Source organism: Muntiacus reevesi, chromosome 20 (genome assembly GCF_963930625.1).
Source record: "Muntiacus reevesi chromosome 20, mMunRee1.1, whole genome shotgun sequence".
NCBI lineage: Eukaryota > Metazoa > Chordata > Mammalia > Artiodactyla > Cervidae > Muntiacus > Muntiacus reevesi.
In genome coordinates this window covers 43,484,685-43,508,895 of record NC_089268.1, presented here as the reverse complement: position 1 = coordinate 43,508,895, position 24,211 = coordinate 43,484,685, and the positions used below count along the sequence as shown (strand labels likewise).

The 24,211-nt window shown below is 48.2% G+C and overlaps 1 protein-coding gene across 14 annotated transcripts; it reads left to right on the top strand.

Annotated features, from left to right (window-relative positions):
• Positions 1–2,914: 2,914 nt before the first annotated feature.
• SIRT5 (sirtuin 5) lies at positions 2,915–23,843 on the top strand. Of its 14 annotated transcripts, none has more exons than XR_010660055.1 (10): positions 2,917–3,011; positions 8,166–8,315; positions 9,911–10,044; positions 11,315–11,540; positions 13,264–13,351; positions 14,136–14,189; positions 15,527–15,650; positions 16,184–16,299; positions 22,759–23,073; positions 23,713–23,843. XR_010660055.1 is itself a non-coding variant. In XM_065912685.1 (10 exons), exons 3-10 carry the CDS (start codon positions 8,201–8,203, stop codon positions 22,832–22,834), a joined length of 933 nt encoding a protein of 310 aa, XP_065768757.1. In that variant the 5' UTR covers positions 3,340–3,686; positions 4,522–4,585; positions 8,183–8,200; the 3' UTR covers positions 22,835–23,618. The 14 variants fall into 14 exon arrangements, 12 of the variants coding, with proteins under 12 accessions (XP_065768753.1, XP_065768748.1, XP_065768755.1 ...); XR_010660054.1 differs by having other exon boundaries at positions 23,669–23,781; XM_065912685.1 differs by lacking the exons at positions 2,917–3,011; positions 23,713–23,843 and adding exons at positions 3,340–3,686; positions 4,522–4,585 and having other exon boundaries at positions 8,183–8,315; positions 22,759–23,618.
• The last annotated feature ends 368 nt before the right edge of the window (positions 23,844–24,211 follow it).

The window sequence follows — 24,211 nt, the reverse complement described above, 5'->3', positions numbered from 1 at the left end:
ATGATCACACTTGGTGTTAGCTACCCACTCAGGACTCATACTGGAACCCAAAGAACCAGGGGGGCTGTGCAGAGGGCCTTGGTCTCTTGCCTTCCTCCAAGAAGGACCCAACATGTTGTTGGGAGTGGCCATGTGGCGATGATGTTACCTTGGCATGGTGGTCTGGTGGAAACAAGTTGGAGCTGGGAAATAGAAAAGAACCGAGTGGGGCTGGGCTTTTGCACAATTTCTGGATTGTGTTGTCTCTTGCAGTTTTGTGATCTTGATTCTTATTTTCTTCTTATTCTCCCTTAGAAAGTTCTAGCCTTCTCCTAGTGTGTCAAAATCTATCAGTGAAAGACATCAAGCCTAGGGGTTTATGTCCAAGTTTATATCTGTATTAGAGGCTTAAAGAGGACAGTCCACCCCTGAGGGGCAGCATGACAGCCAGCAAAGCGAGTGGCCCCAAGAGGATGGGAAAAGTCTGGGTTGGGGGAGACTGTCTTTCCAGAAGTAAAGCTTGGCCTGTCTGCATTTTACTAAAGGAAGGAGGCAGTACCAACTCCCAGTATATGTGCTCCTAAACTCTTACATCTCCTACCTGGTTATGCCAGGAGACCCTCTGTAGATAGGGTGAGTTATTAACAAACTTCTTTGCTTCTTTATTTTTTTTAATTGTTTTGTCCTGCTAGGGACCCATAAGCAGCATGAAGAAAATGGATTTGCTTTGCCTTCATTTTGGTAAAGATAGCCAAGCTGTTATCCTCTCAGTTCTGGGCTGCTTTTCCTGTGAGGTTGCTCATTCTTTTATTTAATACATGTTAAAAGAATTCATAAATTGAGCATCTCCTATCAGGCACCGTGAGGGACTGGAAATATCACTGTGAGCACATCGAGACAAAAGTGTCATCTTCAGGGAAACTCACAGCCTGGTGGGCAGACAAAATTTAATCAAATGAACAGAGATACATTTGAAGTCTTCATTGGGATAACTGCGATGGTGCTTTAAGAGCCTGCTTTAAGAGCGGAGGCTGGGGCAGATGGGGTCAGAGAAGGCTCCTTGAGGAAGTGATGCCTGAACTGAGGCTGGAAGGATGAGAAAGGAGTTACATTACCGAGTCCAAGGCTGATGGATTGGAGAGGAGGTGCCGAGGCAAGGAATTACAACTTTATTCAGCTGACCGAGAAGATGGTAGACTAATGTTTCAAAATAATCATCTTTATGGGGTCTGGATGCCAGATATTTTTATGGATCAGAGAGGAGGGGGGATGAGTGAACAAAGTAGAAAGGCCATTAATCTAGCAAATATCTCCTAGAATGGCAAACCTCAGGCAGGGGACGCATTAATTTCTTCCATCCTGCAGTCCACAGGTGGACAGGGTTCTGAACAAAGGCACTTTAGTTTACAGTCAGGTAGAGAGGCAGGATTCTCTAAGGTAGGCCATTATGTATAATTACAATGACAAAAGCAACGAAAAGCAAATCAAAGAAACAGTCTCAGCATGGAGTAAGAAATAACTTTTCCCTGCAGCATTACTACTGAGGGAATGAAAAATGAATATTCCAGAAAGAGGGACCAGCCTTTGGTTTGGAAGGACAAGACCATCAAGAAATCAAGCTTGAGCTGTTCTAAGGATGGAAAGGATAGTGGTTGATGTTTCAAGAAGGGAAAGTAGCCTGATATTGGCAGAAGAGTCAGTTTTCCTAAGCCTGGAAGAAGGTATGTGGTTAAGGGGTATGGAGTGGGTAGCTGTGGGTGGTGACCCCTAGGCCTTGATAGAATGTGATGTCCCAGGAGGGATCCACCCTGTGGCTGGGGCCATGGAAGGTTGCAGTGAGGGGCACGGGGTCTCCCCCACAGCGTGCGCCCCCCCATCCCCAGTGTCTGAATGAAGACAAGGATTGACACCTGATGACTAACATCAAAACCACAAAAAGCAGCTTAACATGTTAATGAGATGCAGTACAGGCAGACCCTGTGGCTGCAGCCAAAGCATTTAGGCTCAAACCCCAGCTCTGCTATTCAACAGCCTATCTTGACTAGTTACTTGACCGCCTTGTGCCTCAGTTTACCTATCTGCAAAGTGGGAATAACTGTATATCTCTTATTGGGTGGGGAAGATTTTAACTGGTTAAGACATGTGAAGATCTTAGAGGTGTCTGGTACCAAGTGCCATATACATGTTACAGAAAAAGTAGCAGCCAGACATAAGACCCTTCTCCAATTTTCTTGGACTCCAGAGTGTCCCTGAGACTGATACAACCTGAGGGAGCAAGAGGGGTTCCAAGGCGGTGAGGACTTCCAGCCAAACTGAGGGGGGTGGATGAGGTCAGAGTTGGAAAAACAAATGCTAACATCACATTCTATGCACCCAAATTCTCAGACCACCTCCCCTTAGGATTACTGGCCAGTCCAGAAACAATTCTATTCTCTGAAAATTAGTTCTGGTGGTAAGACTGAATCAAAGACAAAGAAAGATGACTGCTTTTAAGGGCGATCCGACACGGGGAGCCACGGAGATCACAGAGTACGCGAGGCCTGGAAACTGGCCCCTTTCGACGCTGGGTAAGGATCTCAGCATCAGCGTTCGTCATTGGTGGGCTGGTCTGGGAACCCACTCTAACCTTCACTGGAAATAGCTTTTCAGAGAAAGCCGCCCCAATATTTCACATGCTCTGTGGCCAAGTAGTGCGGTCCAGCTGCAGGCTCAAGGAAGAAAGCAGCTCGTCCGTCTTTCACGACACGTCTGGGAAGCTCACAAAGACGAAGCAACAGCCCGTCTCCCCCCGCGCCGGGCCATCCCCCTAAAGAAAGCAATGCAAAGAAACAATCTTGGGCGACGCGCAGGCCCAGGGAAGGGCCTCCAGGGCTCGGGCCTCCGGCAGGGGCCGCTGCAGCCCGGGGCCGGAGGCTGGAGCAGCTCCGCCCCCAGTCCGGCTGCCCCGCCCCCGCGCCGGGGATCCGCCGCGGTCCCGGCCTCCTGCAGGTGCGTGGGCGCCGGGGATCCGCCGCGGTCCCCGCCTCCTGCAGGTGCGTGGGCGCCGCGGCCTGGCCGGGCTCTCCGCCGCCTCCCTGGACTCACGCTCCGGGGGTCGCGATCGAGCACAGGGGGCCGGGTGGGCGCCGTTGGGGGGGCTCCCGGGGCGAGCGCGGGGTCCGGCCCACTGCGGCGCGCATGCGCGGATCAATTGCCTCGGCCGGTTCCGGGGTCCGCGAGGGTGGGGGGAGGCCGAGCGGCAAAGGAGGAGCGGGGGAGGGGAGAGGGGATGGGGATCGGCGAGGGCGGGGGGGAAGGGGGCGCGGACCCCGTTTCTTCTGGTGGATCCGGGTGGCAGCCCTCCCCACCCCCGGCCCCCGGCAGACACACCAGGGAGGCCCGAGATCGGGGGTCTTCCAGGCACCGCGCGGGGCGCTAGGTGCGGCCGGAGAGGCGAGGGACGGGACCAGAACCGTGGGTGGAAAGTCAGGCGCCCGGGGCGGTGGGCCTGGTAGGCCGCCGTGAAGGAGGCGGTGGCCCGGGGGACGCGGGGCAGGGTGTCCCCGTTGAGTAGAGTCCCTCCGGGCCCTGCTGCAGGCCGGGTGGCATATGGGACGGCCTGCACCGGGTGGTGGGCGTGGGAGGCGCGGCCGGGCTGGGACACAGTCGCAAAGCTGCAGTTGCTGGGGTATATCGTGTTGTGTGGGTATGAGACGTGAGCCGAAGGGGTAAGTGGGGGCCAAGGAGGATGGCGTCCTAAGGCTTTGCGGGGAGGTTTGGGGATGTTCAAGAGTTGAGGCTTGACTGTGTGAGCTGGGAGCCTTGTGTTGGACATCCGAGGCGGGATGCAGCCGTGAAGCCCTGGGAGGGTGGGGCGACCCAGCGAGGCAGGAGAAATACCGGGAGCAGCGAGTGGTTCCCCGAGAGGTGATCGAAGGGGTCAGAGGCTGGACCTGATCAAGGTGGACCGTTGGGTTAAGCAAGGTGGAGCGGGCTGGTGACCTAGATAAGAGTGAGTGGTGGACTGGGGAGAGGAAGTGAGTCTCCCAGTGTTGATAGCTGGGGGCTGGTACTTTGCATTTGTTTGGCTCAGTTCAGTTCAGTCCCTCAGTCGTGTCCGACTCTGCGAACCCATGAACCGCAGCACGCCAGGCTTCCCTGTCCATCACCAACTCCCAGAGTCCACCCAAACCCATGTCCATTGTGTCGGTGATGCCATCCAACCATCTCATCCTCTGTCGTCCCCTTCTCCTCCTGCCCTCAATCTTTCTCAGCATCAGAGTCTTTTCAGATGAGTCAGCTCTTCGCATCAGGTGGCCAAAGTATTAGAGTTGCAGCTTCAACATCAGTCCTTCCAATGAACACCCAGGACTGATCTCCTTTAGGATGGACTGGTTCATAGGTGTTCAAAAAGTATTTATTAAACACCCGTGGGAGTTTTCGTAGTTCCTTCGTGATGTACTTTAAATTAATGTATTTTTAATTAATGTTGTGTAAATGCTTTTTCTCTTGAATTCCTCATATAACCTTACATTTATAGTATTGTATTATTGTATTTTTCAGAATTGGTGGGGTGCCCCCTTTCTCAACAGGGAACATAGAGACATTTTTCTGATTTTCTAATTGGGTAGGTGAGTTTCAGGTTTCCCAAGAAAGCCTGGTTAAGTGAGGATTGCCTTTCACCCAGACTAATATCACTGTTTGAGAACCTATCCTGCACTCAGAAAGCTCCCAATGACTGCAATGAATGAGTTTATTTTATTCCCTGAGGCCTTACTTGCCTGAAGGTCAAATCAGGGCAGGATCATTGGAGGCTTACCTAGAGCAGTTTTCACCCTGAGGGCTTTTGGACCAAATAAACTGATGTCTTCCTCTTCTGACTCAGCACAGTGGGGGCCTTCTTACCCTCTGGGTATTTGCTTTGGCCTTTGAATTGGGTTGTTAGTTTGTGGCAGCTGGAACCACTGCCCACTCTGATCCCCCAGAAAATCACATAAATATTGACACAGAAGATTCTTCTGATGAATACTTTTCAGTAGCATCTTGAAAGTGCTTCCCAGGTGACACAGTGTTAAAGAATCTGCCTGCCAGTATGGGAGACGCTGGCTGTATCCCTGGGTTGGGAAGATTGCCTGGAGAAGGAAATGGCAACCCACTCCAGTATTCTTGCCTGGAGAATTCCATGGACAGAGGAGCCTGACTGGCTATAGTCCACAGGGTTGCAAAGAGTCAGACACAACTGAGCGACTAAACAACAATAAAGCATATTGAAAATAGACTTCTGTTCTGAGCATTTACAAATCGTGGAGATAAATTTCAGGTGGCACTGTTCTGAAACAGTGTTTATTTTTTTTTAATTTTTTAAAGTTTTTTTTTTAAACCTCTCCTTTACATTTACTGAGGAAAAAGTGAAAGTGAAAGTGAAGAAGCTTAGTCATGTCCAACTCTTTGGGACACCGTGGACTGTAGCCCCCCAGGCTCCTCCATCCATGGGATTCTCCAGGCAAGAATACTGGAGTGGGTTGCCATTTCCCTTTCCAGGGGATCTTCCCGACCCAGGGATCGCACCCTGGTCTCCTGCATTGTAGGCAGACACTTTAACCTCTGAGCCACTTGGAGAATATCTTGTAAATTAATGGAAAATTTAGCAAAACAGTTCCTACATTCATTAAAAAAACTCATGATTTTTTGTCTTATAAGTGTTTTTTATTTAATATTACAATTTAGAATTTTATCTAATTTCCAGTTGACAATCAGCAGCAGTTTGAAATACTCCAGCTTTTTAGTACCTTTTAAAGTTTTAACTATAAAACTAAAACTTACAGTTTTAGTTAAACTAAACTTGTAGTTTTTAACTACAAGGCTGAATAGTATTCCCCTGAATGAAACACATCCAGTGATGAGCTATATCTGTTATGGATGAACCACAGTTTGTTTATCCATTTATAAATTGATAGGCCTTTGGTTTGCTTCCAGCTTTTGACCTGCTACTATCTGATAGACCTGTTGAACGTAAATAATTTCGCAGGACACCAACATCAAACAAGGCTAGCTGTAATCATGATCAATCAGGACAAAAATAAGATAACTTCATAATTAGGTCTGAAACCAGATATAAGTAAGAACTTTCTCTAAACCACAAAAGTGACAAAACACCCTCCTATCTTGGCTGATAGGAGGGCCTGTTGCCTCTTGACCAATCCCAGCTCAAGCTTTACTTCACTCCTTCCTCTTAAAATCACATTCACTGAAATATCCAATAAAAGGAAACTTTTCCCAGACAACATCCAGCGTAGATCAGAGCCTCCTTCCATGACTCTCCCCAGCCTTACTCAACACAAGCCCAAACCCTTTAGTCCTAACGTCATCAAGATGGGCTTCCCTGGTGACTCAATGGTAAAGAATCTGCCTGCAACGCAGGAGATGCGGGTTCGATCTCTCTGTTGGAAAGATCCCCTGGAGGAGGAAATGGCAACCCACTCTAGTATTCCTGCCAGGAAGTCACATGGAGAGAGGGGCCTGGCAGGCTACAGTCCATGGGGTTGCAAGAGACACACTACTTATGGACTAAGCCACCACCACCGAGGTCACCAATATGTCACCAATATGCCTGCAGCTCCTCGCCGTGAGCTTCTCCCTCCTCGCGCTTGCTCAGCTGCAGGTGTGTTCCTAGACGTTCGCCAGAGAGCACTGACAGTGCAAATAGCATAGAAACACATCTACTGAAAATCCTTGCCTCCACTCTTGTCTCCATACATCCTGAGTCTCGTCCTCATTCTTGTTACTAATGTCTTGGGAATTCTTCCTTTTTTTTTTTTTGTTTCTTAGCACATGCAAATAAGTCCTCTTTGCCCTCTAGAATGTCTTACAGGTAGAATCTTACATGCATTCTTTTTTTTTACAGCAACCATGCTGTGCATTGTGAACGTGCCCTTGTTTATTGAACTCATCCCCTGCAGATGGGCATGTAGGTTGTTCTAGTCTCTTCCTGTTAATTACAATAATGTAAAGAACAACCCTGTAGATATGTCATGTTGGATGTGTGCAAGTCTCACTTTTGTGAGTTGTGAAAATGTCCAGACGGGATTGCTAGGTCAAAGGGAAAGTGCATTTGTAATTTTGATACGTTGTCCTCCAAAGGGATTGTAAAATATTGGGAAATGTGTTATTTTTCTATTTTTCCTATACCTACAGACCATTAATCCTGAGTTCTTCCAACAATTTGCGTTCTTCCACTAGGTAAAAGTCAGACATGTCAGTTACCCTTTTGATGTCATGGATCTGAATATTGCCTTTCCTGTGCTTTGTCTTTCTCTGTTATCCCTAACTCCTCAGGGGTAGATAAAGATTTAGTCAATGTGCTTTAAGACTCACAGATTTCTTTGACATGATCTCATCTTAATCCCATTTGTTGTTATGGTACATATCTTTCCGGCCTCGTTCAGTTCTCAGTTAGAATTTACATTCTCAGATAAACTGTATTTTGTCTGAAAGTCAAGCCAATGGCTCTCATACCTTTTAAAAAGTATCAGAACCTGTTTTTCAAATGAATTCTCCCATCTAACTCCTTCCTAACCCTCTAAGGCTGTGGTTCTCAGACTTAAGTGTTCATCAGAATCACCCAGAGACCGATGGGGGCCCAGCCTGAAGAGTTCCTGGTTCAATGGGTCTGGAGTGGAGCCTATGACTTTACCTTTCTGATGAGATCTCGGGATGATGCTGGTCTGGGAACCATGCTTTGTAAATCACTGTTCTAGGCACCTCGGAGCGCTTGACAGTACACCGTTAAATAGCCGGTTTAGACGGTGTTTGTGTGAACACCATGAAGATTGCTACTGAAGATTTTTGTTAAGGGTATTCTTTTGTATATATGTGTATGTGCATATGCATGCTAAGTCGCTTGCTTCAGTTGTGGCTGACTCTTTGTGACCCACTGAACTGCAGCCCACCAGTCTCCTCTGTCCATGTGGATTTCCAGGCAGGAATCCTGGAGTGGGTAGCTGTGCCCTCCTCTAGGGGATCTTTCTGACCCAGGGATCAAACCCACACCTCTTTATAGCTCCTGAATTAGCAGGCCTGTTCTTTACCACTAGCGCCACCTGGGAAGCCCATATGTGTGTGTGTGTGTGTGTGTGTGTGTGTGTGTGTATTTGTAGAAAGATGAGTGTTTTCTGATTGTTTCTGTTTGTTTTGTGATTTTTCTAAAGTCCATCTCAATTGTTAGCGCAACACAGAAAACCTGATGCCACCTCTCTGGATCGTCCGGAACCGATTGTTTTCCCAGCTGTATTGTGGACTGAAGTCTCCAATCTCCACACAAACCAAGATTTGCCTAACAATGGCTCGTCCAAGTTCAAGTAGGTCTTTCATACACGGTGACATCACCTCCCTCCCCCGCAGCCCACTCTCTTCCTTCCTTTTCTCCATCACCTGTTTCATGTCTGAGGGGCGCTTGATTGGTCCAAGAGTTAATTAGCCTTGGTTGCCACTGCCCCCCCGGGGAGACCAGAGAGCCTGCTCCGTCAACCCAGGAACCTGCTTCTGGTCTTGCTCAAAGCTTCGGTGCCGTCGCACAGATTGGCTGCACCTGGAAGATGGCCTGGGCCAGCCAGGGGCGATGTTGGTCCACACTGGCTTCTCCCGGTGCGGCCAGTGGAGGGGGGCTCCCACAGCTTGTGAAGCACTCAGGCCTGGCCGGTGGGGCCACGGCCTTTCCCCATCTCGTGCACGAGGGCTGCAGAGCTGCAGGGCCCGGGAGAGCGGGAGCCACAGGCTGTGCCAGGACCCAGTCTCCGCTGCCAGGAGAGACAACGGCAGTTCCCGGTCTGGCTCTTCATCCTCGTCCTGGGATGATGATTTTTGTCTCAGCTTACCTTGTGATGTCCAAGTGCTCGGCACAGAGCCTGGGCGTGGGGAGCCCTCACGGGAGGCGAGCTGCCGCCCCTGTGGGTCTGAGGTCAGGCAGGAGGATGCCTGGAGATGGAGGGCCAGCCCTCATGGCCTGGAGCACGAGCCGCAGGCTGTGACCACGACTTCCTGCCGCCGTGCCACTCTCTGCATTCCGTCCCCTTCTGTTACCCCAGGTCTCTGGGGCCATCTTGTTAAAAAGACCACGTCTCCCTTGAGCTGTAAAGGAGAGTGTGTCCAGAGTGGGATGGAGCGTTTGTTCACGGGGAGGGGCCCTCCGCCTCACCCTGCTAGTGATGCTGAGGGAAGCTGGAATGAGCAGGAGCCTCCAAGGGAAGTGAATTTGGGGAGGAAGGGACAGCTTTGGGGTCCAGTGGGCCTGAGGTAAGCCCTCACACCACACAAGCTTGCTTTTACTTTTAAGAAGGAAGATACATCCCCACTCATTGTGTGTGTGTGCACACGTGCGTGTGTGCGCTCAGTCAGTTTCGACTCTGCGACTCCACAGACTGTAGCCCACCAGGCTCCTCTGTCCATAGGATTTCCCAGCCAAGAAGACTGGAGCAGCCTGCCATTTCCTTCTCCAGGGGATCTTCCCACCCCAGGGCTTGAACCCATGCCTCTTGTGTCTCCTGCATTGCAGGCAGGTTCTCTACCTCTGCGCCACCTGGGAAGCCTTTTTTAATCCTCACAGCAGCCCCGCTTTCTCGGGAAAGCACACTTGTGCACATCAAACAGTCAAGAGACCCAGACAGCAGAGGGTCAGCCGTTCACACAGGACCCCACTTGTGGGAGATGGGGGGGCGGCGGGCAGAGTGGGGCTCAGAGCTCGGGCTGTTCACCCCAGACCCCTGCCCCTTTCTGCAGACGCTGTCCTCTCACACGGCAGGTGCACGGGGCCATCTTCGTTGCATGGGAAGGTTTTTATTTGGTTATCTTAAAAGTATAACTTCATGCAAGGTCAAGTTTCCAAATATAGGCCATTGAACTGGGATGTAAATGTCCAAATGATACCCTGGATTGACCAAGATTTTCCTCTCTTTAGATATGGCTGACTTCCGGAAGTGTTTTGCGAAAGCCAAGCACATAGTCGTCATTTCTGGGGCCGGCATCAGCGCTGAGAGTGGGGTTCCGACGTTCAGAGGAGCGGGGGGTTACTGGAGGAAATGGAAAGCCCAGGTTGGTAATGTTTCCGGAACTCTGAAAGGCTCCTTCTGAATGAAGGCGTTTAACAGTTTGACTCAGAATCTCTATCAGAGGGGAACAGTTTGAAATTTACTATGACCGTTTTGTCCTGTTCTTTTTGGCACCGACACAAAGTCCGTAGGATTTAAACCTCAGGCTTCAGCAAAGCAGCCTCTTTTCTTTCTTTCTCGGCAAGCATTGATTGCCCTTATTCAGATAACAATTGGATTTCCTCTAGTAAGCAAAGTGGAAGCAGGAAACTTTGGTTAGCGTAATTCATTACTTTTCTATTCATGTTGAAATTAAGAATTACCCATTTTTAAAAAATTTCTGTGAACTTTCCAAATGAAAACCAGTGTTGAGTCGTTAAAGGCTTAGGCTTTAATTCTCAGAACTTTGTACAAAGGTCATTAGAATATAAGTTCTCTGGGGGCACAGAGTTTTTAAAATCCAATTTTTATTGAGATATAATAAACATGCAATAAAAATCACCAATTTTAATTGTACATTTCAGTGAGTTTTGACAAATGTATATATAGTGATACAACTGCCACCACAGTCAAGGTGTATAACATTTCTTTTTTATTTTTTTACTTTATTTTGTCGAGTATTTATTTTTATTTGTTTATCTTGGCTGCGCTGTGCCACAGGCGGGATCTTTGTTCCCTCATCAGGGGTCAAACCCGTGTCCCCTGCATGGGCAGGTGGATTCTTACCCAACTGTACCACCAGGGAAGTTTGGAGGAATCGTACTTTTAAAGATACGTATTTTATATATCCTGTTATTATAACATATACACTATTTGTAACGTGTAGTTGTATGTGTGTGTGTGCACCTATGAGTTTCCCCACTATGGCCATTACAGTTCAGTTGGGCGTTTGGCATTTTACTTCTCTTCCTGGATAAATGAGATAGTCATCATGTCACGTGGAGCTCCACGAAAACGTGGCTTCCAGCCTAAGTTACCTTCCCATGCGTTGCTCTATGTTCGTAGCTTACCTGAGTGGAGGATGGGACGGGTTGCGATCTTGCTGGGGAAATTAAACCTAATTTCTCCAGGGCCCCTCAGGAGCCCCGGGCCCCCGCCCGCATGAACCTACATGGACGTGTTCCCGCGACACCCCCCGAAGGTGCCTGGCTGCCCACGGCAAAGGGCGCCTGGGGGTGTCCTCCCACTCGACTCCACTGCTCCCGCCGCCCGGCTTCCGGAGCATCAGCCCTTCTTTTCCCCGCCTGACCCCCGCCTCCTCCCTGCCCCCCCAGGACCTGGCCACCCCGCAGGCCTTCGCCCGGAACCCGTCCCAGGTGTGGGAGTTCTACCACTACCGGCGGGAGGTGGTGCAGAGCAAGGAGCCCAACGCCGGGCACCTGGCCATCGCCGAGTGCCAGGCCCGGCTGCACGGGCAGGGCCGACAGGTGGTGGTCATCACCCAGAACATCGACGAGCTGCACCGCAAGGCTGGCACCAAGAACCTTCTGGAAATCCATGGTGAGAGGCCCTCGGTCTTGCATGGGAGGGGAACCCAGACCTGAAAACACACATGCTGCTGGGGCCCAGGTGGGTCCCCCGAGTGAGAGCACCATGCTGCCGGGACCCCGGGGTCTGGCACGCAGACCACCCGGCCTGGAGAAGCCGGTCTGCACCTCTGCGTGCTCTCCCCTCCCTGGGGGTCCCGTTGAGGGAACGCTGTGCTCCCAGATGGAGATGGTGGGGGTGCTGCCCACCCCATCCCCACCTGGATGCCGGGAAGCGGGAGGTTTGGGCCATTGAACGGCTGGGGCTCAAGCAGGATTCAGGCTGCAAAGGCCTGGCATCCCTGGGAGATCCATTTACTCTCCCTGCCCCGCCCCTGCACATGGGCACTGTTCGCCCAGGCTGTGTTTCTCCTCCGCCCTGGAGCCTTAAGGGGGCTGCCCGCTCAGTGACCTTCCCTCCCGGGAGCCCCACAGAGCCTCCTGTGACGCCGAGGAGCTTGTCTGGGATCCCTCTGGTTTCCCTTCTCTGCTATCACTGACACCCTCCTCTTCCCTCTTCTCACTGAAAATCTAATACATTTGTTCACACAAGAGCATAAATGGGTATGCCAGAATTTTTCCCCAAGGGCATCTGATAAGTCTGTGATGCTGTGTTGAGCCGCTCAGTCATGTCCAACTTTTTGCTACCGTTTGGACTACAGCCCGCCAGGCTCCTCTGGTCTGTGGGATTTCCCAGGCAAGAATACTGGAGTGGGTTGCCATTTCCTCCTCTAGGGGATCGTTCTGACCCAGGGACTGAACCCGCGTCTCCTGCATTGCAGGTAAATTCTTGACTGCTGAGCCATCCAGGGAAGCCATTTAATAGTCTACAAAAATTCAGTCCAAAGAAATGCATTTCAAATTGCAGAATTTCCAGAAGCAGTGACTCAGTGGGGCTCCAGGCTGCCTCCAGTTTAGCCATCTCCTCAGAAAACAAACCTCTGGATGGCCTGACTATCACCATCCTTTTTGACCAAACACCGCTGCTGGAGGGACAGGATTCCACAATTAGACCAGTCTGGAACTCGTGCCCCACCTTGTGTTTGGGGAATGTGACTGACAGCTCCATCGGCTTGGCGTGGGACAGAGGAGGTGGTTTCTCAAGGAGCCCTGGAGAGAATGGACCAGTGCGTGTCCCCTGCCGTGTGACCTCATCGCTGGGCACACGGTGACTGTAGTGAACTGACGTCACCTTTCATGGGTTAAGCTCAGTAAGTCTCTGCTAGTTTTAATGATTATTTGCTTCATTTATTAGTTGATTATTTATTGAGCTGCTTTTGTACAAAAGATTCAAGCTTTACTAAGTCAAAATTAAGATTTTGTAAAACATATCCCAAGCTACTGAGCCTCTATCAGGCGTATTCTCAGTAAATCCTGCCCTTAGATTTAGATTGGCTTCTTCCACCCTGTTGCACATTTGAATTCCACCTGAACACTTGGGTAATCAGAGAGCTCCTTGGCCACGCAGTAAGTTACTTCCTTTCCCCCTCTCCTCTCCAGATCACGAAGTCCAGGAGGGCGTGTGTTCTGGCTTTTTCAACCTCACTACATGCCTTGATGTTTCCCATGAAAGCTGGGATGGGCGCATTTGTTAAAGTGATGTATAGAAACTAAATCATTTTGTACTCTTTTAGACGTGGAGTCAGTTGCTCCCGATTATGCTAAATTCCGGTCTTTTTTAAACTTGTGTTTTTCAGGTAGCTTATTTAAAACTCGATGTACCTCTTGTGGAGTTGTGGCTGAGAACTATAAGAGCCCAATTTGTCCAGCTTTATCAGGAAAAGGGTAATTATGCTGCACTCTGGAATAGGCGTGTGTTGTTTTGTCTCTTCAGCTGACTATAAACGAAGAAACTGAACATTCATCTAGGACTCCCATGGATGTTTATGAGACATAAAGCTGCAGACAGTACATCCATATTGTAAGGCAAATATTTTGCTCACAGGTTATAATCAGTGAAAATAACAGGCTCTAACTCTATACATTATGATCCCAACTTTGTATTTAAACACACATCCACCCTCACCATGTTGATGTAGCTGTATGTAGATAAACGTCCAGAAGGAAATCAATACCATACTAACAGGGACAGTAGGATTATGGCAATTTTGATTTCTTTTTTATATCTTTCTGAACTTTCCAACATGTCTATGATGAATACTTACTATTGTAAATATTATAATTGGGGGAAAAATAAAGAGTAGACTCAGAATATTGAGAAAAATTCTACCTAGCCACTTGAAATCGGTATAAGTTATACAAGTAACTTATTAATATAGTATCATTGCAGGTGATTGAAATTGCAGTGACATATACGATGCAAATCATGAAACTCACCTTAGCACAGCAGTACTGCCCCCCCATACAGATTCGCTCTCTTGTGGTAGAACCACTGATAATCAGCTGCTTGTGCCTACCCGCCTCATCCTCTTGTAAGCCAGTGTGTATTCATCAGGAGTTTTGTGCCATAGATGGCCAGGCAAAGAGACAGTCTTACTGGCTTATCTTATTTCTTTGTTCGTTGATTACACCAGTGACATTCTTCCTTTTCTAATATTATTTACTTCAGGGCTCCAGACCCCACAACTCAAGATGCCGGAATCCCAGTGGAGCAACTGCCCCGGTGGGTAAAAAGACTTTGATCTGTGTTTGGTGCTCCAGTTTGCAAAAAAAAAAAAAAAAGAAGGAAAGAAAGAAAATTAGTAGGAGTCAAAATCTAAGTTCACTTGGTGAGATGCCTCTGAAATGTGCCAATGCTGAAACCAGCCCTGATCCATGAGGTCAAGGGTGAAAGGACAAAGGGTGAACCAAACCAGGCTTAAGAGAAGTACATCTGTCCTGCCCCTTTCTCCTCTGTGTTGTGGTGGGATCATTTGGGGTCTGGAAAGTTTCAGAAGCTGCTGTGTTGTAGACGTTCATCTGGCGTGTGTGAAGCGTAGTGGCTGGCATCCTGAACCTAACTGGTCAGGAAGCCTCAGCTGCCTTCCTCCTCCCCTCCTCCTCCTCATCAGTGTTGCTAATCCAGGGCTAGGGAGGCTGTAAGAGGTCTCGCAGAGGTGAAGTTATGGGACCGAGCAGAATTTGTGCAGATTAACAATAGCATAAAACCTTGGAAAGACTTTTATGCCAGTTTTTCAAAACTTGGCCTTAAAATGGCCCTTCCCAAAGTGTTTCACAGGGCACTGGATCCACGTGACGTTGATAGGCACGACTGGGAGAAAAAAGATGTCACATGCCCAAATAAATATGGAACCACTAGAGTGAATCAAGTTTGAAGCATCGTGCTTTGCTGCAGAGCTACTCAGGGCACTGAATGTGTAAAAGTACATTGTTACTCCCTAAAGAGCAATTATCCTAACATTTCCCTGGTTTACTTAACCTTTAAAATTTTTCTTAATAAGGATTTTCATTACTAAAATCAGAGTTTTGACCTAAAAGAGTAAGTTTTCATGACTAAATTCTAAAGTTTTGATCTAAAATAAACTTGATTAGGCAATTAATATGATGAAAATGGTGTTTGGGGGAGATTATTTTAGAACGCAAATAAATACGTTGACTAGAGATGACCTAAGGTAGTAGCTAGTGAAAGATGAGAGATTTTGGGAAATTGACACAGGAGCACTTGGCTACCGACAAGGCAAGAGAGAGGTGAATTTGAGAGAAGATGAGGGAGGTCACTGATGACATTAGCAAGTGGTTAGTGTGTCGAAGGCAAGTCTGAGTCCAGTATTCCTCCTGGGTCCAGCTAACCGTGAGCACAGCTGTGCCTGAGTGGAAGGAAGTAACTGGGAAGAGAAAGGTGTTTAGAAAGAGAACGTCAAGGTTGGCTGAGACACATTCGCCAACAAATCACCCCATGCATCCAGATACAGTAGAGACTTTATGACTTCCCCCGATCCACCTAGGCAGGCCTTCCCAAGACCAGGTCTTGGGAGTGGGTTAAGGATGACACTCTTACAGGTGTGAAGAGCCAGGATGCGGGGGCCTGCTGCGACCCCACGTGGTGTGGTTTGGAGAAAACCTGGACCCTGCGATCCTAGAGGAGGTCGACAGAGAGCTGGCCCTCTGTGACTTGTGTCTCGTGGTAAGTCAGCCACAGCCTTCCCTGATCTGTTCAAACAAAGCAGAAACAACTAAAACTCACCCCGCTCGGGTGATGATCAGATAATTTCTTTGCCACTCTTGCCACGTGCTCAGCTCTCTTTTCCGTGCCATGTAACTGGTGGTAAAGAACCCGCCTGCCAAGGCAGGAGACGTGGGTTTCAGCCCTGGGTGGGAAGATCCCTTGGAGAAGGAAATGGCAACCCACTCCAGTGTTCTTGCTGGGAAATTCCATGGACAAGAGGAGACAGGAGGGCTACAGTCCACGGGGTTGCAGAGAATCAGACATGACTCGGTGACTAAACATGAAAAAAATCCTTCCTGAAATCGAGGGATCAGCCAAAGGGGAGCCTCCCACCTCCCCTCTTGTCCCCCAGACATTCTCCATTTATCCCGCCCAGCTTACCTTCCCTCACACCAGCGACCACAAGCTGGCCCGAGTCTCTGTAAGGTTTTCTGCAAAGACGCTGCTTCTCCAGTGTGGTCACTGGTCCGCTCCGCCTGTTTGCCCTGCAGGTGGGGACTTCCTCCGTGGTCTACCCTGCTGCCATGTTTGCCCCCCAGGTGTCAGCCCGCGGCGTGCCTGTGGCCGAATTCAACATGGAAACCACCCCGGCCACCAACAGATTCAGGTACGGGGTTCCCAGGGCGGGAGGCGGACGGCACTGAGCAGGTTTGGACACGGTCGTCCAAGCAGCTGTTACCTGCTGTCCTAATTTTGTAACACAGAGTTTGTGTTTTCTTATTTGGTCTGTAGTTGCTTTGATGGAAGAAAACAACGTATTAGTTGTAGATTGATGGAAGAAAACATATTAACTGTAGATTGAGGTAGCCATGTCTTTTTACAGGGAGTTTGCCGTGGGTTTTTGTTCTTCACATTTTGAAAGTTCTTCTTTGATGCTCTAGACTTTACTTTTTATTCACGTATTAAAGCTAAGTGTAGTAATGGCATTTAGATGCCGGTCAGCTGAAGACTCAGCATGTAAGCCAGGGAGATATCCACACACAACTCTGTCACCGGTGCTTCCCTGGGCGAATTCCTCTTTTGCCCAAGAATGTTTGTACTTGTGGCCATTTAATGATATTGATCCTGCCCCCCCCAAATTTGTGAGGAAAGTATAGATCATCGTCGTATATTCACATGTTGTCTCAGCCTAGGCTCCAGTTTACATCTTCTCCTCTGTTTTGCTTTCTTTTTTCCACTCCTGCTTTCCTGTCTTCCCTATTAATGTAGTTTATATGTTCTTAATAGTGTAATTTCCTTTCCAGAATAAGGTAGACTATGAACTGATACATCAATATGAATAAGTAAAATGTGAAACATTACTTGAGTCAGTGACTTTTACCTCAACTGTGTATTTTTAAAAATCTGATGACTGGGAACTTCCCTGGTGGTCCAGAGGTTAAGACTTGGCCTTCTAGTGCAGAGGGTGTGGCTTCCACCCCCGGTCAGGGACCTTAGATCCCACATGCCTCTTGGCCATAAAAATGATAACATAACAGAAGCAATATTGTAACAAATTCAATGAAGACTTTAAGAATGATCCACATAAAGAAAGTCTTAAAAAAATTTTTTTTTTTCTAAAATCTGATGACTGGGTACCATTCAGGAGATTCTGATGTAATTGGTGTGAGGTTTAGCCTGAGCTCCCCCTCTTTTATAAGTTTCCTGGATGATTCTGATATGCATCCATTGTGTACGTCTTCACGTGCAAGGAAAATGAACTTGGCAGTTTTCTCTGCAAGTTCAGATGAAATTCTTGGTGTGTAATGATATCATTTCATAAGTTGGGCCTCCCAAAACCGCAAACCTGCTTCAGCTGCTACTCGTCTTCAACAAACATTCTTCAGCTTCCCATCCTGAAAACCTGCAGTGTCTCTGTTCAAATAAACAGGCCTCTTGCTGGTCTGGGACTTTGATCAGATCTGAACAGCACCAACCGCAGGAATCACAACAGATGCTCCGTGGACCTTTTCGGGAGCCAAGGCTTTCTGTACCAGACGAGTATAACTGACCAGTGAAGCCAGCGATGCTTTTATCTGGGCGTCATCAAAGCTGACATTTAGAAGAGACGTGGGTGGTCATCTTCTCATCCTACTCGGGTTTTCAAACTGGGAACCAAACCCAGAGTGACCGAGAAGCTGGTTTAAACACGCATCTAAACAAAGGCTGAAATTTCTCACATCTCACATGTAACAGATGTTGGCTGAACTCTAGCCTAGGTCAGAGGTCAGCAAACTACTGCCTGTCAGCCAAATTCACTCACTGCTGCTGCTGCTAAGTCGCTTCAGTCGTGTCTGACTCTGTGCGACCCCACAGACGGCAGACCACCAGGCTCCCCCGTCCCTGGGATTCTCCAGGCAAGAACACTGGAGTGGGGTGCCATTGCCTTCTCCTAATTCACCCACTACATTTTTGTAAATAAAGTTTTATTAGCACCTGGCCACAGCCACCTGTTCCCATATTGTCCATGGCCGCTTTTGCACTTAAACAATGGAATGAGGAGTTGCAGCAGAAGCTGTCTGGCCTGCAAAGATGAAACAGTAAGTCTCTGACTCTCTTACAGAAAACATTTTGCCAGCCCCAGCTCTAGGTTAGTGGGAAAAATGGAAATTGAAATGATACTGCCTTTTCACCTGATTTCTTTATTACCTAAGTAGGTTGCAGGAAATGATGCCTGCGTTTTTTGTATTTATTTATTTCTGCCTACATTTTCAATTTGGATTTCACAAGACTCCTTTGACCTTGCACGAGTTGTTTGGATTCTTTGCTCTAATTCTAATTTAGAAACAGAGTCATGGTATTCGCCTCCCATCGAAATGTATTAATATTCTCAAGGTGTTAATTAGTTCCTATTTTGTTTTTTTGTCATTTCCCCAGTCCCAGTTGGTTATCTTGGATGATTTTCTGAGAAACCATTAGACTAGGCCTTTGGGGATTTAGACATCAGGGTTTTGACTGTTTCTCAACCCCAGGGGTCTTTGGCATGTAAGGATCTGTGTATTTGTTGAGGCAAAAATGGGATTAGTGCACCCAAGGGACTGATGTGCAAGGCCTTCCAAGGACGGTGGACCCCCCAATGCCCTGTGACCCCCAGTCGTGCTGCTTTGCATTTCTCTAAACTTTGGAATTTAGTCCAAGTCCACAAGTGTTTATTTAGCACCTACTATGCCCTGGACTTGGTTGTTGTTTAGTGACTCAGTTGTGTCCAACACTTTTGCAACCCCATGGACTGTCGCTCACCAGGCTCCTCTGTTCATGAAATTTTCCAGGCAGGAATACTGGAGTGGGTTACCATTTCCTTCTCCAAGGGATCTTCCCCACCCAGGGATCAAACCTGCGTCTCCTGCATTGGCAGGAAGATTCTTTACCACTGATACTGTTCTGAGTGCTCGGGATAGGATATATTAGTAAACAAAATAAAAACCCTGCCATGTGAAGATGGCCTCCTAGCCGCAAAGGGCAAAGAGTGAACGATAAGATAACAAATGTGCACATTGTGTGGCCCATGAGAAGTGGGATCGGGCTGTGGGAAAAGGCAGTGGTAGAAGGGAGGCGGGGGGAGCAGGTGGGCGCGGGATCCAGTGGGTGGTGGGGGAGCCTCAGAGAGAGCCCTGGAGGAGGAGGAGCGGCTCGCCGAGGAGGCCTCTGGGCCAAGAGCTTGCCAGGCGCCAGGACCACGTGGGCAAAGGCCCCCAGGGGGCAGCCAGCCTGGGAGGCCTGTGTGTGTGGGAGGGGCGGGGAGGGGGCTCCAGGAGGTGGAGGGGGTCAGCAGTGTGTGTGGAGGGACACAGGAGCCTGGCGACCCACAGTCCACGGGGTCGCAGAGTTGGACACGACTGAGTGACTAACAGAGACAGACATCCACCCTGAGGACTGCGTGCCGTCAGGAGGCAGAGTTCCTGATGCTGCAGCCCTAATAGGCCTGTGGTCACGGGAAACAAACCCGTATCCTAAGACGATCAGGTTTCCTGACTCAGCGCAGCGGGGGGACCCCAGAGAGCCCTGTGGCCTGTCCCCAAACACAGGAAGAGATGGACTTACTGTAGGATGTGGAAGGAAGGTTGAGTTTAGGTAAAATTTCAGTGAAGCTGTTTTTGATCGACTCAGCAACTAACAGGAGTGTGTGTGTGTGTGTGTGTGTGTGTGTGTGTGTGTGTGTAGAGGGGTCAGATCTGCTCTGGTGTGTGTGTGTGTGTGTGTGTGTGTGGAGAAGGGTCAGATCTGCTCTGGCTGCAATGTGGTCGCAGGGTCCTGTGACCTTGGAGGTGGATGTGAAACACGGGGCCCGGACGCCCCTCACCTGGAGCTCCGCGCCTGGTTTGGAAGTCCGGCTGCTTCTCTGTGGCCAAGTGACTGAGGTCCTCCTCCACGCACAGGGGTCTTTCATCCTTTACTGCTGTCATTTCCAACAGTTATGATTTGAGGGGACAGACTTCCTTAGTGAGCATCAAAGCAGTGGTCGCTTGAAGAAGGGAGCTGCTATGACCTTGTGCAGCTTGTTCTGGGGTGGGGGCAGGGGAGACTTCTGTTTCGAATATCTGTATCTCTAAGTCCATCTGAGGGGTGGCAGACCAGATTTTCCAAGCTAAATACTTACCCTTTCAATGTCAACTGTAATTCTTACTTTTTGCTTTTTATAGAGAAAAGCAAAAACTAAGTAGTCATGTACAGATGTGAGAGGTGGACCATAAAGAAGTCAGAACACCGAAGAATTGATGCTTTCAAACAGTGGTGCTGGAGAAGACTCTTGAGAGTCCCTCGGACAGCAAGGAGATCAAATTAGTCAATGTTAAAGGAAATCAGTCCTGAATATTCATTGGAAGGACTGATGCTCAAGCTGAAACTGCAATACTTTGGCCACCTGATGCGAAGAGCTGACTCATTGAAAAAGGCCCTGATGCTGGGAAAGATTGAGGGCAGGAGGAGAAGGGGACGACAGAGGACAAGATGGTTGGATGGCATCACTAACTCACTGGACATGAGTTTGAGCACGCTCTGAGAGATGGTGAAGGACAGGGAAACCTGGCTGGCTGCATGCAGTCTATTGGGTTGCAGAATTGGACACAACTTGGCAACTGAACAACAATGCCATACATAAAACACTCAGAAACCTGGGCCACATAAACCCTGGGCATGGAAGGAATTTTGTTCTGGCCACTCAGATTTTGGACCTCCTTCTTCCTTATATGCTGAAATATCCAGAGTACTCCTGAATCGACTTTAGGGATCTGTTTGGCAATTCTGTAAGAGCCTCTTTCAATTTTACTGAAAGCAAGAATGAAGTGACGCTGTTTGCATATATCACCCGGTCCTTAGAAACCATTTGTTTTCTCAGATCCACAGCAGTGTTTCAAACATCCCTTGGTTTGGCAGCCCATAAGTTTTCACATTCTGGGATAAGGCGCCATGTAAGATTTGGGATGGGTGAGGTCAGGTGCAGCTTGCTTTGGTAAACGGGAGGAGGATGAATGTGGAAAGGGGCACACGAAAGAACAGGTGCAAGTCGAGGGAAGCCCCTGAGTGCTCTCTGCCTGGCTGTGCTTCCTGGGAAGCCCTCAAGGGACTGTGCTGGGAGGAGCTTTCTAGTGGGCAGCCTTCCACGTGCTGGGGGTGGTGGGGTGGGGTGGGCTGCGGGAGGGGAGGCAGAAGGATCAGAAATGCCAGTTGGTCAGTGCCGTCCATTCATGGCACCGAGGGAACAGTCTTGATCACTGTTGTGTCAAGAATAAGTAATATGACTAGGTGCTTTTTTTTTTCATGTTAAATTGTGCTCAGTCGATTTTCATTTACTAATAACGCAGTAGAATTAGTTGAGTTTTTTTTTCCCCCTCCTGTCATTAAGTGTTTTCCCTTGAAGGAAGCAGAAATCATTGGTGTTTCTTCTTTTCTCTCCCTCTTCTTTCTTTGATCTTTCTCTTTTTCCTACTTTTTAACTACAAGTCAGGTCTAGTTGTGAATTTCAGTGATTGGCCTGGGTCAGCTGACTCAGTTAAGATCCTTATGGTCTGCATGGCGTATCAGGTTCATTTTCTCTTGTCCTTAGTACCAGTGAAGGCGGTTTTATGTAGTTGTATAAGAGTTTATAAAACTTACAATTATGAGTTTGGCAAAGCAATCACAAAATACAATCATGTCTCTCCTTCCTCCTTAAAATAAAATTCTCGTTTATAGGCACCTAAATTCTAAATCCAACATTCAAAAAACTAAGATCATGGCATCCGGTCCCATCACTTCATGGCAAATAGATGGGTAAACAGTGGAAACAGTGGCAGACTTTATTTTTGTGGGCTCCCAAATCACTGCAGATGGTGACTGCACCCATGAAATTAAAAGACATTTACTCCTTGGAAGGAGTTATGACCAACCTAGACAGCATATTAAAAAGCAGAGACGTTACTTTGTCAACAAAGATCTGTCTAGTCAAGGCTATGGTTTTTCCAGTGGTCATGTATGGATCTAAGAGTTGGATTATAAAGAAAACTGAGTGTCAAAGAATTGATGCTTTTGAACTGTGGTGTTGGAGAAGACTCTTGAGAGTCCCTTGGACTGCAAAGAGATCCAACCAGTCCATTCTAAAGGAAATCAGTCCTGAATATTCACTGGAAAGACTGATGTTGAAGCTGAAAATCCAATACTTTGGCCACCTGATGCAAAGAACTGACTCATTAGGAAAGACCCTGATCCTGAGAAAGATTGAAGGCAGGAGGAGAAGGGGATGACAGAGGATGAGATGGTTGGATGGCATCACTGACATGAATTTGAGCAAGCTCTGGGAGATGGTAAAGGACAGGGAAGTCTGGAGTGTTGCAGTCCATTGGGTCGCAAAGGGTTGCACACAACTGAGCGACCGAACTGAACTGAAATTCCAAGCAATTGCTTTCCCAAATTCCGTTGGAAATGAGGGTGCCAACCCATACTGAAGTGTCTGCATTTGGCGTTGTCAGAAACTCGATGAAAGAACTGGGCTCCAAAATGCCTAAGACTCCTGTGAGAATCTGGATTTTATTCTGGCTGTAACTAAGAAGGTTGACTTGCTGAAGTTGCTCATTTTGCTCATAACTTTGCTGTGTTCGTCCTTCTGTTTCAGGTTTCATTTCCAGGGGCCATGTGGGACGACTCTTCCCGAAGCCCTCGCTCCTCATGAAACTGAAACTGTTTCATAGCCATCCTGGGGAAGGAAGAAATCTTAGTGCATTTAAGTACCAAGCCACCAGCAGGGGAGGCAGTCTTGTGGATGGTGAGCCAAATACTGGAAAGTCTGAAAATATCTTTTGATTGTCCAGCTGGAATCCAAACTGCTGATGGTTGATGGGGACTTGGAAGCAACAGTAGTAACTGTGTTTAGAAGGAGAAGTCACAGGACTTCTCAAGTCAGTTCCTGTTATTTTGTTTGATCCTAAACGTAAGTCTGATGTGTTTGGTTGGTTCCTGGGTAACTTTGTAATTAGATTATCTAAAACAAAGTGATTCTGCTGATTGTGTTTTTGCTATTTGGGCAGAGATAGAAATAGAGGGGTAAAAGTTGGGTATTTCTGATTGTTGCGCAAGGTTTGGTGAAAAATGAAATCACTCTCTATGCAGGTAACTTATTGCATAAAAATGTTAGCCCAAGAGATGTTTTTGTTTGGGAGGTTTTCTTTTCAGTGTTTATCTGTTTGACTGCCTTACCTCAAGTTCAGGGCAGGGATAGATTACAATAAGAACTCATGCAAAGATGGAATAGAAAATTAGCAGCAAAGTAGAAAATCAGGATGAGAAAAAAGAGTGATGCAAATATAGGTTAAACAAAGCTGCCTATAACTGAGCACAGCCGGAGAGGAAAGGGAGAAGTGATGGTGGGCTGTTTCTCAGTGTATCATATACACAGAAGGACAGTTCTCACTGTTATAAACACACACCCTGTGGGGTCTGCCAAGCTTCCCCAGGCACAGAATCTGGAAGGGAGTTTTTCCCATGGGACTTAAAAAGTGTATGCTCAGAGTACCTTTTTTGTAAAGTAGGAAGAACACAGCCCCCCTTCAACTCCCACCACCTAATGCAGACCCAGGGATGCCCGCTATCAGCGAGCACCAGAGACCAAGGCGGGGAGTGGCCGTCAGCACCCAGCGCGGGCAGGTTGGACAGGACGAACTCCCTTCGACCAGGTGGGCTTCCCGGGGGATTATGCAGCTGGGTGACATCACTTCTGGCCCTCACAAAAGTGCATTTACTCTCACACCCTTGGCTTTCGGAGAAGCCACATGGTGACACAAAACTTTGTGCTGCATTTGCAACCGCCTTTGAATAAATGCCAAGGATCCTTTGCATGGGTAGGAGGGGACTTACAATACTTACAATGCAGTTTCGGTATGTAAAATGGGGCTGGTGAAGTCTGAGTAAACTCCAGGAGTTGGTGATGGCATGCTGCGGTCCATGGGGTCGCAGAGACGCCTGAGCGACTGAACTGAACTGAGCGGCTCTCTGAGCGCAAAGTGGCGGCGACAGGGCGACCGGGGCTCGAGGTCCCCGGGTTCCTGGGTACCGGGTGGCATGACCCGCGC

Bases quoted from the DNA above. Each gene is read 5' to 3' on its own strand.
- SIRT5 (XM_065912681.1), top strand. From the start codon at position 8,201: ATGCCACCTCTCTGGATCGTCCGGAACCGATTGTTTTCCCAGCTGTAT. The intron at 8,316-9,910 runs GTAGGTCTTTCA...TCCTCTCTTTAG, and splicing joins AATGGCTCGTCCAAGTTCAA to ATATGGCTGACTTCCGGAAG. The intron at 15,651-16,183 runs GTAAGTCAGCCA...TTTGCCCTGCAG, and splicing joins TCTGTGACTTGTGTCTCGTG to GTGGGGACTTCCTCCGTGGT.